Source organism: Dasypus novemcinctus, chromosome 5 (genome assembly GCF_030445035.2).
Source record: "Dasypus novemcinctus isolate mDasNov1 chromosome 5, mDasNov1.1.hap2, whole genome shotgun sequence".
Classification (NCBI taxonomy): domain Eukaryota; kingdom Metazoa; phylum Chordata; class Mammalia; order Cingulata; family Dasypodidae; genus Dasypus; species Dasypus novemcinctus.
This window is the reverse complement of record NC_080677.1, coordinates 131,748,506-131,763,689: the sequence shown is the minus strand read 5'-3', so window position 1 is coordinate 131,763,689 and position 15,184 is coordinate 131,748,506. Positions and strand designations below refer to the sequence as shown.

Genomic DNA, 15,184 nt, shown 5'->3' with positions numbered 1-15,184 from the left:
GGCTGGAACTTGTTCATTATGCTAACTAGAGCACCTGGTTCTGAGGGCCGTGCTTTAAGTGCTTCCCTGCAGACCAGAGGCTGTCGGGAGGTGAGAGGCCAGGCGGGCGAATGGACTGGGAAGCAGGTCATAGGAAGGCCCTCTTTAGGAGTCGAGAGCTTCATCCACACAAGAGGAGTGTGGGGAGGACTTTGAGAGCTGCCTTCAAAATTTGGCAATGTGTCACATGGAAGAGGGAGATGAGCCCTACCTAGGTGACCAGCAGCCACAGGGAGATGACTGGGGTTCAAAACCTTAGACTGAAAAAACAAAACAACAACAACAACAAAAAACCCTTGGGCTGTGCCTGCCGCGGGAAAGACCAAGGGCCCCAAGAACACTTGGACTCCCTGCCACTGTCAAATCCCTTGGGCCCGTGGGCTGCCAAATACCAGCCCCTCGCCTCGCTCCAGCTTTCCTCACGTGGGAAGGTACAGAGCTATAGGGAGGCCTCCAGCCCTTTTGTTCCCACAGCTAGCCCTGGCATTCTGTTACGGTTCCCTGTCTTGGCTTCTTAGGGTGCCATAACAAATTAGCACAAACAGCATGGCTTAAAACAACGGACACTGATTCTCACACAGTTGTGGAGGCCAGAAGCCTGAAATCAAGGTGTCGCCGGCGCCATGCTCCCTCCCGAGACTTCAGGGAAGTCCTTCCTCGCTTGCCTTTTCCAGCTCTTCCAGCCCCAGGTGGATGATCCTTGGCTTCTGGCAGCAGAACTCCAAGCTCTGCCTTCATCTTCACATGACTGTCTTCCCTTTTTCCAAATTTCCCTTTTCTTTTGAGAGTATCAGTTATATTGGATTTAGGGTCAGCCCTAATACAGGATGATTTCATCTTAACTAATTATATCATCAAAGACCCTTATTTCCAATTAAGGACACATTCACAGGTACTGCAGATTAGGACTTGAGCATATCTTTTGTGGGGACACAGTTCAACCCTCAACGCACCCCTACTCCAGCTAGTCCCACCGCCCGGCCTCTGCAGCCCTGCACGCCCCTGCCACCACTGCTGCCCAGCCCTGGCTGCCCACCTCCCCTCACCAGCGGCGAGCACCCCAGAGCTTCCACACGTCCCACCACCATCACCGAGCGGAGTAGAGGGAGGCATGCCCGACGGGACTGTGCTTCAGGGAGAAGAACTGGAGGCAGCAAGTGTAGGCCACTGCTTTGAGAAACTTATTGTCACCTGTACTGTGAGATAAGTAGGGTTAAGAAAGATTTTTTCATATGGGGAAAATAACAGTACTTTTGCACGCTGATAGGAATAATCCAGTAGAGCGGGGAAAGTTGCTAATATGATGTAGGAGAGAATTGCTGGAGAAGTGTTCTTGAGTAAGTGAGAAGGGATGTACATGAGCAGACGGGCTGGGTTAGGTAGGAACAGATAATTCATCCATGTGGTAGCAGGCAGGGTACAGGAAGATGTGGTGGGAGTTTCTGTAAGTTCTTTGGAGACCTTGATTTCTCAGTGAAGTAGGAAGCAAGGTCCTCAGCAGGGAGTGAGGATGGGGAGGAGGGCTTGGACTTTGGAGGAGGGAGATGTGAAAAACTCATGTAGGAGAGCAGGAGCAGGAAGGGACGTGAGTGGACTCCAGAAACAGAGTGTGACTGCTGGGCAGCGTTAGGGCCAATTGAAGTTCGGAGTTCGTGCTCATGAATTTAAAGTGAGACTGGTCCGGATACTTGTGCATTGTCCACCAGCCAGTCAGCTGCACTGGGGCAGGTGAGGAGTTGGCAAAGCTGGATTTAACCCTTAAGGAAGTAAGAGAAAGAAAAGAAGGGCAAGACAGCCAAGAGTATATGCAAGGGAGCGGCTGTGATGAGGAGTGCCGGTCAGTGAAATGGGTGTAGTGGAGTCGCAGGATTTGGGGCCAGGGAGCTGGACAGCGCGCTGGAAAGACAGGAGATGGGAGACAGGGTGGGGTGCATGCGGCTGAGATTATGGGGATCTGCAGCTGCTGGGAATGCCAAGAGCTAAGAGATGGCCCTGGAAGGATGGCTGAGGAAGGGTGGAGGCTCATGAAGGAGAGGTGGCCAAGGAACTGGGAGATCAGAGGCGTCAAAAGGTTCTCCATGCGGCTAGGGGGCTTATTTTCATTTAAAAAATTATTGAAAGATATCATTCATACATGAGCATGCATAAACAAAACAAAAGTTTAGACTATCAGGCAAAAAGGAGATTCCCAGCCCAAGGTTTACAATAATTTTGAGGGACATAGTTTGTTACCATTGATATGTCATCTAAAATATTAGCAATGAAGTGCTAATTGTTCTGAATTATTCCCAGATGTTAAATTTTAATTCATAAATCAGAGCAAACCATGTATATAAAAACTCAATTTTCTAATTTGACTCATTGGACTCTATGGAGCAGGAAATGCCATGCTCTTGACTCTCCTATAGCCACATTACCAAAGTAATCCATTCATTTTTGGGGTTGGTATTCATTTTTATTCTAAATGTAGATAGTAGTTGTCATGATAAAGAAAAAATAATTAGGGGAAATCAACACTTCAATTAGATAAATTTTTGCTTACCAATTCCCTAAAAAATTTAAGACTGGTGAATGCAGTCAGTTTTAATACTATAAAAATACTAATCAGAAATTGTGCTAGAGAGTAATCTTCTGAAATGAGTCAGATTCTTTCTCCAGATATGAATATCTCAATAAGAGAAGATATTTACCAGTCGTAACTTATAGCATATATTCTGTTTACATCAGTGATGAAGAGATGGCTAAAGAGAGACTAGGACTATTCCTTCCTATTTTTTTATTCATTCATTCAACATTTACTGAGTACCTGCATTGTGCCAAGCACTCTAAATTTATGGAGTGCTTTACAGTTTGCGAAGTATTTTTCTTGAATATAGTGTGGGAATTATCACCAGTATGACACTATCAGTAAATTCCATTTTTCAGTTCAGAAAAAATGAATTTTGTGAAATCAAGTTTGCTTCAAGCCACATGACAAAAAGGCCTTGATGCATCCAGGATAACTGGTTTCAGGTTTCTAAAGTGTTAGCTTTTATATGTTCTTGTTGATAGAATGATGTTCGGTTCTATTGTTCTCCTTCCCAATCTCCATGAAATCTTGAAGACCACTATTCCTTTTGCATACAGCTAAGATTTAATAGAAAAGACATTGAGATGTACATCTTCATGCCTTTGGGGAGGTGGTAATTGTTTGTGTGTGCATGAAAATATTTAAAAATATCAGGTTCAGAAGTAAAAGAATGAAGTTTTTCAAGTGTATCTTTTTGTTATTTTTTTCTTTATTTTTTTTTATTAGAGCGGTTGTAGGATTATAGAGAAATAATGCAGAAAGTACCGAATTGTCATTTACCACCTTCCACAATTGTCTGTTATTAACGTTTTGCATTAGTATGGTATCTTTGTTTCATTCATCAAACAATATCATTATAATTATATTATTAACTGTAGTCCATCATTTACCTTAGAGTTTACTCTTCATGTTGTAGAGTTCCATGGTTTTTAATTTTTTTTTTAATTCTGGATTTTAAAACTTTCTCATTTTAACCACTTTCAAATATACAATTCAGTGGTGTTAATTACTTTCACAATGTTGTGCTACCATCACCACAATCTGTTACCAAAATTTTACTATCACCCCAATGAGAAGCTCTGTACCAATTAATACAGTTTTATTTTCTAACATATGCCATGTGCCATATGGCATGTCTGTAAATTTTTTTTATTATGTGTTCTGTATTGAGACTTCTGTGGCCCCCAGAAAAATATGTTCTTAAGCTAATTCAGTTAAGGGACTTTTGTTGTTGTTGTTGTTGTTGTAGGTATTGGTGCCAGTGATTGAAACCGGAAACTTGTATTTTGGAAGCCAGTGCTCAAATACTGAGGTATATTGGTTCACCAGGGACCTTTTGGTTAGATCACCTTTGATTACATTTCTTTAGTTAAGGGCCTTTGATTAGATTGCAGGGTCCAGGGTAGGTCCTAATCTTTTTACTGTAGCCATTTATAAATGGAGGAGAACACAGAGAAAGAGCTCTGCCATTTTACCCTACCTTGTGAGAGAAGACTCCAGGATCACCTACAGCTTCAGAAGAAGAAACCCCATGAGGCTGAAAAAGAGGCCAGAGGTTGGAATTGGCAGAGAATTTAAAGCAATGAGGTCCCCCAAGGAGTTAGGCCCACAGTTCAAACCTGAAAGAGAAGGTGAGCCTGAAGGAGAAGGCAGAGAGAGACTGACAGACCTTTTGTCTTGCCATGTGGGAGTAGACCAAGATCCAGCAGCCAAATTTTGATGAGACAGCGTTTCTGATGATGCCTTGATTTGGACATTTTCACAACCTATAAGATTTTACCCTAGTAAATGCCATTATAAAAACCAACACATATCTAGTATTTTGTTCCCAATAACTTTAGCAAACTAAAACATTGCGGAAGTTATAAGTTGGCAGAAAAATCATGCAAAAATACATAAAATAGAGAGTTCCCAAATACCTCCCCATTTACCTTGTGTTAGTGTGGTATATTTGTTTTAATTCCTCTATCAATTATGTTGCCACCACACTGTATGCTCTTTTGCCTGTTGGCAGAACCTAGAACTTTTTTCCCTTTTGAGTTCCAAAGGGTTATGGGTACTGTTCTTAGATAATATAGCAGAGTTCCCTTATTGATTTGTTTAATTTAATTTTGGATTGTTTTAGATTTTTTTGGCTCCTCAAGCACATACCATTCAATGGTTTGAGCTAAACATTGGGGATTTACCAGCTCATAATTTTCAGGCTAGAAATCCAAACCGAGTCATCATCAAGGTGATGGTTTCTTCCAAAAGACTGGCATTCTTGGTATTTCTTCTGGTGAGCCTTGTCCTGGGCTCCTCTGTCACATGGTAATGCACATGGCAGCCTTTCCTGACCTTACCTTTCTCTTCTGGATTCCGTTGATAATCAGCTTCTGGCTGCTCCCTCTGGCTTTCTCTCTACCTGTCAGAATTTGTCTGCTTATAAAGGTCTCCAGTAATAGGATTAAGATGATCCTGATTGAGTTGGGTCACACCTTAACTGAAGTAAACCTCATTCAAAGAAAAAAAAAAAAAAAAAAGGTTCTCCATGCGGATAATGAAAATCAGCAAGAAGTAGGGCTAGAGAGAGTGGCAACGAGCCAGGAGCTCAAATCAGCAGGCAGTGAAGGCTCTGTGTATGATGGTAACATTCAAAGCCAGGGTCTGGAGGCCGCAGAGAGGGGCAAGGAGGGTCCCAAGCCCACCCCCAGGCCAATGTTAGGGAGGCAGTGGGGCCAAACACAGCCACCCCATGAGAGGGCTTTGGGGGAAGCAGTGTCCTCAGGGGAGAGCAGGCTTCTGTTGCAAGAAGGTAAAGAGGAGATTCACAGAAGTGATGACGATAAAGGGCATAATGAGATCAAACCTGGTGGACTCAAGGCAGATAAAGGCACCAAGGCTGAGTGTCAGGGGAGGGTCTCGGGCTCCCTTGGCCCCTGTGGATGCCGAGGAGGAAGTGTGGTTCTAGATCCTGCGAGCAGGGCACACCCTCACACCTGCTTTGGAGGTGAAGACATCCGGCAAGGCCAGGTACCTGCCTTGTTTACATGGAGATCTTGTTTATACATCCCACTGTCCACTGCCATTTGGTTTATTCCCTGCCACCCCCCACCAAATGTTGAGGAAATGCAGATGAACTTTTTTCTCTATATTCAATTTTTCTCATTTAGGTGACACCCCAGGATTCTGTAGTGGTTGCCAGAAATCCCTCTGGCAGCTTGGACAGAGCAGTAACCAAGCCCTGTTCCTGCCCTCGCAAATCCTCAGAAACTTCCCAGGGGTGAGAGTCGGTGCGTTGGCCACCAGGAAGCATGTCCTGACACTGGTAATGAGGGAGCCAGGAGCAGCGAGCTGTGGAAAAGAAGAAAGGAGTCGCAGATGGTGGGATGGGGCTCCTGCTTGCAGAAAAGGAAGGCCTGGGGCCTGGGAGCCAAGGGCAGCAAACCCATACAGCTGGAAGAGGTGCAGCCAAGGACCTTCCCTGCCCAGGCAGGTGGGAGATCCGGGGACCCAGGCACAAAGGCACTGAGCCTTCCCCTAGCATTAAGGCTAAGGGCCTTCCCTGGCGTTCCTGGGAGATGAGGGAAAGCAGCAGCATCCTCGTTTCACAGATGAGGACAGAGCAGGCCAGGGAGGAACTTTCCCAAGGCCATTCTACCAGACACAAGCAGAACGTGGCCTAGAAGCTGAGTGTCCAAACTCTCAGTCCATAACAAGCCGTGAGGATGCCCCCGAATCTGGGGCCCTAGCTCCCCAGGCAGAGCAGGCAGTGAGGACTCAACCAGCTTCTGTTACTAGATCTGAAGTGGGGGCAAGATGTCTGGGACATAAGCTGGGGTGATTTGCCTGGAGCCGGAGCCTGAAGCCTGTGGGAAATGGCAGGGGCAGAGCAGGGCAAGAGAGATGGCTACAGCCAGGGACAGGATATTGTGGGGAATGGGTGGCTTTCCCCAACACTGGCTGTCAGCCAGGAGGCCGGTGGGAGCTCCTGGGATGAGGAGAGAGGGAAAGTCTTGCTGCTGTTAGAATCCTGAAGCCACAGATCCCCCTTGAGTTTTCACTTGGCGAAATGTCAGTCACATCTAAGCCCCTGACATTGCCAGGGGATGGGGCGGGGAGTGAGGATGGCTCTGTGGGACACAGCCCTTGGCAGGGCACAGGCCAGCAGAGCAAAGCACAGCCTCCAGAGTCAGCAGAGGTGGCCCTGCTGTCCCAGCAGGCAGAGCCACACCTAGTGTTCTACCCCTCACAGGCTGCCCGTGTAGGTTGGGGGGCAGAAAGGGACAGTTGTAGCATCCCTCAGGTTCCTATAAACAACACCCCATGGACCAGTCTTGCCCTCCCAGAATCGGGGGCCAGGCCTGTGTGGTTCATTGTCCATGCCATCAGCTGCTGGGCAGGAACGACAACAAAACACCCCTACTTGGTAGCCATGAGGGGAATGAGAGAACTGGCTCTGAATGCAAAATGTGCCTGACTTGTGGGGCCAGCAGGTCTGGAGGCTCAAAGCCCCAAAGGTCCCAGTGCTTCCTCTCTCAGGTGACACAGTTATTGTGCGTCTGTGAGCACAGGTGAGGGTGGAGGGATTGAGGGAACACAGGCAATCCGAGAAGGAGGACTTTTTCATTCATCCAGCCTTTACCAGGCAACTGCTTCCTGTGCAGTCCACTGGGGACCCCACAGTAAGATAGGACCCCTGCTCGCAGGGTGCTGTGTATAATGGTAAGGGCTCTGTGTTGTGACCAGGAGAGACACTGAATCAGAAGGGGGCGTGGGGCCCCTGAGGACTTCCTGGAGGAGGGGAGCTGCTGCTACAAGACGAGGCTTCCACTCTCAGCTAGCAAGGCCCATTTCCTAGGCACGCCTCTTTCTCTCTGTGGGTGTCTCTGGTCATCTGTTTCTTGTGTCTCTCCATCACTTTCTCTGCATCTCTGTCTCTCTGTCCCCCCCCCCCCCTCCTTTCCTTCTCTCCTCTTTTGACTTGGTTCCTGTCTCTATCACCAGGAATCTTTGGATTTCAGAGGAGGGAGGGCCCCAGGAATCTGGCCTCAGCACCTCCTTTACTGGGGAGCTGGAAAATACCTCGACTTGCCCAAGGTCACACAACTATTCTCTTTGTTTTGGCTTCCTTCTATCCGCATTTTTGCGTTTGCAAAGCTGACACAGAGAGAAGTCACACGGAGACAGACAGTGCTTTTGATAGCAGCAGAGGGAGTCCTGGGCACAGAAATGTTCTTACACAAACAGGGAGGCACACAGGCGCTGCTCTGGACCTGGGGAGAACAGGGCGGGTAGTGATGGGGCATGACGGTGCCTCTGAGCCCGTCTTCCAAATGCCCGGTCTGGAGGTGAGAGGAAACTCCCCGCAGTGGGGTTGGGGTGCAGACTCCCTCTAACGACTTCTAGGAGCTGGCCCCCAAGATCTAGTAAAAAGGTTCCCTGGGGCTCAGGTAGGTAGGCTGGCTCAGAGCTGCCTCTGGGTCCCCTGGCATCCCCTGGGGTTTAGTGGCCAGAAGAGAAAGTGGGGGCTTGGTTCTAGGCAGAGCCTAGAGGTCCTCGAAACACAGAAATGCCAGGGGTCTGTCAGCCTGAGCGCTCCAAGTCGGCTCACTTCACACACACACACACACACACACACACACACACACACACTGATCTGTAAGGCTCATTTTACCCCATTAAGAAAAGCTTTGTCGCTGGGGGTGCAGGGAAGGTCTCACACCATCAGACCTTTCCTCCTCAGCCTTCATTTCCTTTGTTCCTCTCTTCCCCTCCTCTCCTTCTCCGTCCTCCCTCTCCTTCCCAGCTTCCCTTCTCTCCTTCCAGCCTCCCTTCTCCCATTCTCTCTCCTCCCCTTCTCTTCCTCCCACCCCCCCTCCCCCAATTCCCTGAGCTGGGTCCCTGGGATGGGACTTGCCCAGCAGCCGCGGTGGATGCGGGCAGGGCTCCGGCCCTAGGCCTGGGTGGCCATCCTCCCGAAGGGAAGGAGTTAAGTCTCTTCCCCGCATCCCTCCTCCCCCTCCTCCTCCCTCCGCCGCCTTTGAGTCCTGCAGCTAGGCCCTGGGCTGACCTTCACCGGCAGGGAGGCCGCAGTGCGCATGCCCAGGCCGGCTCCCGTCCGGCTCCCGCAGCTGCCTGGGGACCCCCGGGCTGGGTGGAGGGGGTCGGCGGCCTCCGAGCCGAGACGCGCCCCCAACCCCGCACACGCGCACAGCCGGCAGTGGGGGTGTGCGGTGGAGGTGGAGGCGGGGGAAGGCAGCCCCAGCCCGTCCCGGCAGGCCGCGCTGCATCTTTCTCCCTGCGTGGAGAGAGGCGCTTTGCCATTTGGTGCTGGTGGTGCTTCAGTGAGGGAAGGAGAGATGGGGGGACGGCAGGGGGGACTCCGGCTCGGGGCTGCCGACGTGCTGCCCAGCAGAGCCCGGCGCCTCTGCCCGGGACAGGCAGGCAGCTGGCCCCCTCCTTAGACACGCACGCACTCTCCTACCCAGAGCGCCGTCTGCGCCGGACCGGGGCTGAGGGCCCGGGGGATTGGGAGGAAGGGACCTCTCCCCGCTGGAATCCGGGCTTTTCCTGGGTCTCTTTTCCTAGCCAGCGGCTGCGGAAGCCCACGGTGTGGCTGCGGCGACTGCTGGAGCTCCCTCCTGGGACTGAGCCGTTGGGGATCCGGCCTTCGTGCGGAGGGAGCCCTGGCCGGGTATGCCCACACTGGTGTCTCCGCCGCTGCTTTCTGGCCTGAAGGCGCCCCTGTGTCTGCACACCTACGGTCGCCTTTGAAAACGCAGCATGCAAACGTGTCTGATGGAGGGTGCCCTGTGAATTCGGGCTGCTGTGAATGTGATGTGGAGGTGTGTGTAAATCCACGTGGCTCCCTGTCCCTCCGGCATTGGCATTATTGGTCTGTGCGCCGGGTGTATGAACGGGGTGGAGGAGGCCAGTGTGTATGTGTGGGATATCTTTTGTCTGTGCAGGCCTAAGGGTGTCTCCTAGAGGGGTGGCAAAGCCAGCAGAGGCTGCAGGAAGAGACCGTGGTCCTGGAATGGCTGGGGGGGGGCGGGTACCTGTGGAGTTGAGTGATACTCACCAGCAACTCAGAGCATCTCTATCGGCCTTGGTCTAACCACCTCCACCACCTCCTCCATCGCCAAGACAGGTTAACTGCCCATCCTCGAGTCCTGATCCCTGGGATCCCCAACCCCTTCCCAAGTGCTGAGTCTTCCACCCTCCTTCTCGCCCCGCCCTCCTTCTTGTCCCTCCCTCAAACTTCCCAGCTGCCCAAGCTGGAGGGCCATCCCACCTCCTCATGCTCTCTTCTTTTTCCTTCAGAAGGTCTCTCCCAGAGTTGAGAACTCTGCACTTTGCACAGAGCCTAGAGATGTCTACCCTCCCCTCCCCCAGAACCTCCAAGGCCTGTGGTTTAGCTTTCCTGTGCTAGAAGCTCCCACAGGGGCTGAGGGTGGCCACGGTGACTCTTACACCCTAAGGTAGGAGGCAGCGTGAGTTCAGTACACCAGCCCACTGAGTTTTAGGTGGCGGCGAGCATCATCAGGCATTTTGTATGATTGAGTCCCTGTGCCCAGGCATGGGGGGCAAGAGTGGGACTTAAAGACCAGTTCTAGACTTTCTAGTTAGGGAAGCCAAACCTAACACACATGGAGTGCAGTACACATCAAGCATTAGTTAATCCAGTGTCAATTCCTGAGGCAGGGTAGATGAGTAACAGGCAGTCAGAGAAGAGAAAGATCAGGGAAGGCTTTCTGGAGGAGGTGGGACCTGCACTGGGCTTCAAAGGATAGGACAGCTAGAGGGGAGGTGGAGGACGCTTCAGGCAAAAGAATACTAGGAGCAGAGGCTTAGGGATGAGAATGAGTGGGGGGCTTTGGAGGCTAGTGGACAGGCTGGAGCAGAGAGTAGGATTTTGCTGGGGCATGACTCCATGCCCCTCAGGCAGCATAACCCTCTCCTGGTTACCAGCAGCCACCCTCATGGCCGATGGCAGATGGAGGCGACCCACCCACCCATCCCCAGCCTGCCAGGAGCAAGTCTCCCTGCGTGTGTGGGTTTGGGGTGAAGGCCTGGAGGAGATTTGGAGGGAAAGGAATCTCTAGGTCTCCTGCCAAGCCAGGGTGGTGGACAGGTATCTCGGATCCAGATGCCTCTCTGGTTTGTTGGAGGACTGACAGCAGACACACAAATGGACAGGGGCCACCAGGAGCACAACCAGGGCCCAAGGGAAATCAGGCTGGGCAGAACATCTCTTTTTCCTGAGCTAGAAAGTCACCCTGAAGGGTTGATGTCAGGACCACTCCCCCCCCTCACCCCCAGTATAATGCCAGGTCTTCAGGGCCTGACTTCGAAGAAGGTTTCCAACAAACTCCCTGGGGCACTGCCCTACCCTCACCTGGATTCTGACAGTGTAGCCCCAAGAGGCCCATCAACCTGACCCACTACCCCCCAAAGCCTGTGGGCCCCGCAGAAAGGAGAAGAGAGGGGTGTGGTCTTTGGGGACATGGGCGGGGCCCCAGCTCCCCTCCTTGGGAATCTCAGTTTTTGTCCCTCCTGTTTCCTGTCCTGCCTCCACCCCCAGGGCTGCCCTCTCCCTCCACACCACTCCTTCTGGGGTTCCCAACACCCCTGCATTTTTTGGGGGGGTCTTGAAGATGGCCCCACCAGACCCAGCTGCCCCAGCTCCTCCAGCTGCCCCACTCCCACCCCACCCTCAAGCCCTCCTTGCCTCATTCTTTCCACCCCTCCTCCCAAGCACCCACCCCCCGGCTCCGTGCCTTCCCTCACATTTTCTCTTCCTGTTCTCAAGAGCTCGATCCTTGTCCCTCTTTCCGAAATACTTCCCCTATTGCCCTCACTTTCTCTCACAGAGACAAACAAAGACTCACATACCCAGAAATAGACTCACACAGATCTGAAAGACACAGACCCATATCCTGCCACACACACACACACCAGAGCCTTTCATAGAGAGAGACACACAAGAAAGGCATCTGTTTTTACACACACATAACCCTCCACACCCACAGCCACAGAGCCTTGCCCACACAAGGACACAGACCCACGCAGCTGGGCAAGACAGAGGCACACACATCTGCGGAGACAGGACACCCGCCTGCCAGGCACACCCCACCACTGCGGGGCAGGAGGGAAGGCCTCCTCCCCAGGCAGGCTCTCCCTGGATTCCTTGCCAGTGAATGTTTCCGTACTTGGCCTGCCAGGTCTCTAGGGAAAGAGCCTCAGAAATGCAGCAGGAGCAACTGGAGGGGGTGGGGGGGGATAGCTGGAGCTGACTGTTCCCTGTCTGGCCCTGCCGGTGAATTCCCTAACCGAGAAACTATTTGTGGAGAAAGTCCTGGTGGCCGGCGAGCCCCCTCTGCCACCTCCCCTCCCCGTCCCCACCCCCTCGCCAGCCTCCCCGCGCCCCTCCGGCCGGCCTCCGGCTGCTGTGCCGCTGCCCCAGCGGCCAAGGAGACAGTATTTTCAGTTTGCCTCCCCGCTTATCTGCGCTATTTGGACAGCCAGCTTTGAAAAGGCAGGATTTTCTGTCCCCGCCGAGTAAACAGCCAGACCCCGGGCAGCCGGGACTATTTCTGTCTTATCAGTGCAGGAATGCGGCAGCAGCGGCGGCGGCGGCGGCGGCGGCAGCGGCAGTGGTGGCAGCGGCTGAGCAGGAGTGGCGTGGGCCGTGGGCCGTCAGGGCAGCCCTGAAGGGGCCCCCTCCCCACTCCGCTCTAGTAGAAGTGTGAGAGAGCCCAGCAGGACTCAGAGGGGAGAGTTGGAGGAAAAAAAAAAAAAAAAGAAAAAAAAAGGCAGAAAAGGGAAAGAAAGAGGAAGAGAGAGAGTGAGTGAGAGGAGCCGCTGAGCCCACCCCGATGGCTGCGGACGAAGTTACCGGAGGGGCGCGCAAAGCCACGAAAAGCAAACTTTTTGAGTTTCTGGTCCATGGGGTGGTGAGTGGGGGAAAGTTAGCGGGGGAGGGTGAGTGAGCTGGCGCTGGCTGAATGGAGGGATGATCGGGAGGGGCCGGGAGGGCGCTCCCTGGCTCTCGCCCCTCTAGTTGAGGGGCGCGCCGTCCGACGGCCCAGCCCCAGGATTGTGCCACTGCCCTGTCACCCGAACACGTCGTCAGGCGGCGGGCAGGGGATGGGTCCGCAGGCGGGAAGGGGAGAGGCATTTGCACGGGTGCTTGTCAAGTGAGGGAGGGTCCCCTCTGAATCAGACATGCCGGGGACCCAGGTGTTCCCTCTGCCCTGGGGGGTCGAGGCGAGGGGCATAGCATTGACCGGGCTGGGCTGTCTGTTCCTGGGTTGAGGTAGTGCCCCTCTCTGGTTGTGTCCCAGGAGCAAGGGACAGGTGACCCTGGAGACACTGAGCAGGAAACTCTGTCCTGAGCAACCGCTGCATCCTAGCAGGGGGGCAATGGAGATTTGTGGGTGGCCTCTGCCATCAGGTTCAGGGAGAGGCCCTTTCTAGGGACAGACTCCAAGCTAAGGAGTCTGAGGATCCCCTTGGCAGACTCAGCCACCTTGAGGTGATGTGCTCAAAGCCTCAAAGGTGTGAAGGAAGGGCTGGAGATGGGGACACGAGGCCTAGAGATCAAAGGGACAGAGCAGCACTGTCCTGCCACAAGAGACTGTGAAGGCTTCTGGGAAGCTTCAGGAGCCTAGGAAATGGGGGCCTTGAGCTGAGTCAGCAGTGGGCCAGGTTGGGAGGGCTGTGGAGGGTTGTGGGAATGGGAAAGGGGTGACTGAGGCACTGGGAGATGACAGGGGCTCCAGGACTTGCGTCAGATGCTGGCGTTGGAAGCTGAATATAGAGGAGGCAGTCAGGTTTACTCCGGCCAAATTTGATTGTGACCCCAAGGACAGCACCTTCTCAGTGAGGAAGGCCAGGGTCTTTAGAATCTTGGCCTTTTGTGGGGGTGGCCTTGATGATTGGTACAGTTTTCTGGGGGGTTCTTTGGCAGATCAATGAGTATCCCTGGACTTGATCGATGGGGACAGAACCTGATAGGAAAGAAGGGGCTTCCCTGGGGAAGCCTGTCCAGCCCCAAGGATCTCTGGGAACAACTTCCCAATAGTGTGTGTGTGTCTGCCAGCTGAGTTGCCAGTCCTAACCCTGCTGATCGCGGGATTCCCTTTTAAAAGGCCTTCTAGGAGAGAGGTGATTTTTTTTTTGTATGACCAATTCAGAAATTCGGTTCTTGAGTGGCCAAGAGCCCCCCAGTCCTACTCCCAGCCTCTGATCTATGCTAGTGGAGAATGGCAGGGCCCGGGCCCAATTCTGGCCTGCCACCCTGGAGGTGTGAGTGACAGGGTCAGGTGTGTATGGGGGGGTAGGCAGGTTGCACTGTGGGAGAGATGGGCAGAGGCAGCTGGCTGGCTGGGGGTAGGAGGGGCATTAGGGTTAGGGAGAGTTGGCAGTTGGAAGTGGACTCTCAAGCCCAGGGAACAGGCTCCTCCTTGTGTCCAGTGGCAATTGTGCTCCTGGGGGGTGAAGTTGGTACTGTTTAAATGAGAACGGGCAAGGGGTTCTGCATTCCTTGCTCCTGAATCTCTTTCCTTGCTCTCCTTATCCCAGTCCCCATCCCACTCACCCTCTACTTTACAGTCCCTGGTATCCCCTATAGCCCTCCCCCGCTCCCTCTTGTGGAATCTGGACAATTCGGATTTAAAAGCCTGTGGAGCACTTCACTTTGACTCATTTGCATCTCATTTCCATCCCATCTGACCACCCAGGGATAGTGGCAAGAATGATTGCGGCTTCCTCTCCTTCTGCTTGGCCTCTGAATCCTGGCTTCTGGCCTCACTGGGGTAGGAGTGGGAAGTGGAGGTGGTCTGTCAGGTTAGGGCCATCTCTGGTGAGCTCAGTGGATGGGAGGGGAGAGAGACGGAAGACAAAGCTGCCACGTTGACCTACCCCTTGGCTGCTTGGCAGCTCCACGCCTAGCCCCAGCTCTCTCCCCTCCTCCCAGTCCCAGAATTCTGGCAGGGTCTGACCTCAGCCCCATCTTCTCCCGGCCAAGGGTGCCACCTGCCCTACATCCGGACTTCTTGGGAGCAAATTCTGGGGGTGGGCGAAGTTAGGGAAGCTGTGGTACCTGGGTGTAGAGCCTTGGAGTCAGCCTAAACGGAGTGGGGTTTAGGGTCAAAGGCACAGGCCAGGAGAGATGAATGCATTGAGATGAGAAGAGTGCAATGCAGAAAAGCCCAGGAAATGAAGGATGGGAAGGAGAGAATAGAAAGTAGTCAGAGCAGGGAGCTCAGCCCCTAAGCAGAATAAAGCAGTAGAGAGCAAAAAGCCCTGGTGCCATCAGGAAACTGGTTCAGGTACTGCCCTTGCTAGGATGACCTTGGTGAGGCCGCTTTTCTCCTTGAGCCACAGTTGCCTCATCTATCAAGTGGGGCTGAAAGTACTTACTCGGTCTACCTTACAGAGGAGCATGTGGATGTGAAAATGCTTTGAAAAGGTTGAAAGGCGCCGTTAATATTGATTTTTGCTGTGCTTGCCCCAAATCCGGGGCAAGGTGATGCCGGGTGCATCTGCCTGGCTTCAGTTAGCCTCCCGAGCGAGACGCAAAGCCACCTC

General features: G+C 52.7%; 1 protein-coding gene across 5 annotated transcripts in view; it reads left to right on the top strand.

The window, feature by feature from the left end:
• Nucleotides 1-15,184, top strand: part of SMARCD3 (SWI/SNF related BAF chromatin remodeling complex subunit D3) — a 33,390-nt gene that overhangs the window by 11,312 nt on the left and 6,894 nt on the right. The window contains exon 1 of one of the 5 annotated variants that reach the window (XM_071215351.1): nucleotides 9,350-9,435. The exons of 2 other annotated variants lie outside the window; for them this stretch is intronic. Coding sequence is in view for 2 of the 3 variants with exons in the window: in XM_012525059.4 (XP_012380513.1) it covers nucleotides 12,469-12,546 (78 nt within the window). In the remaining variant the exon portion in view is untranslated. Of the gene's footprint in view, nucleotides 1-9,349; nucleotides 9,436-12,336; nucleotides 12,547-15,184 lie in introns of those variants that run through there. 2 more of the 5 variants (XM_012525059.4, XM_004458293.5) reach the window with 2 other exon arrangements.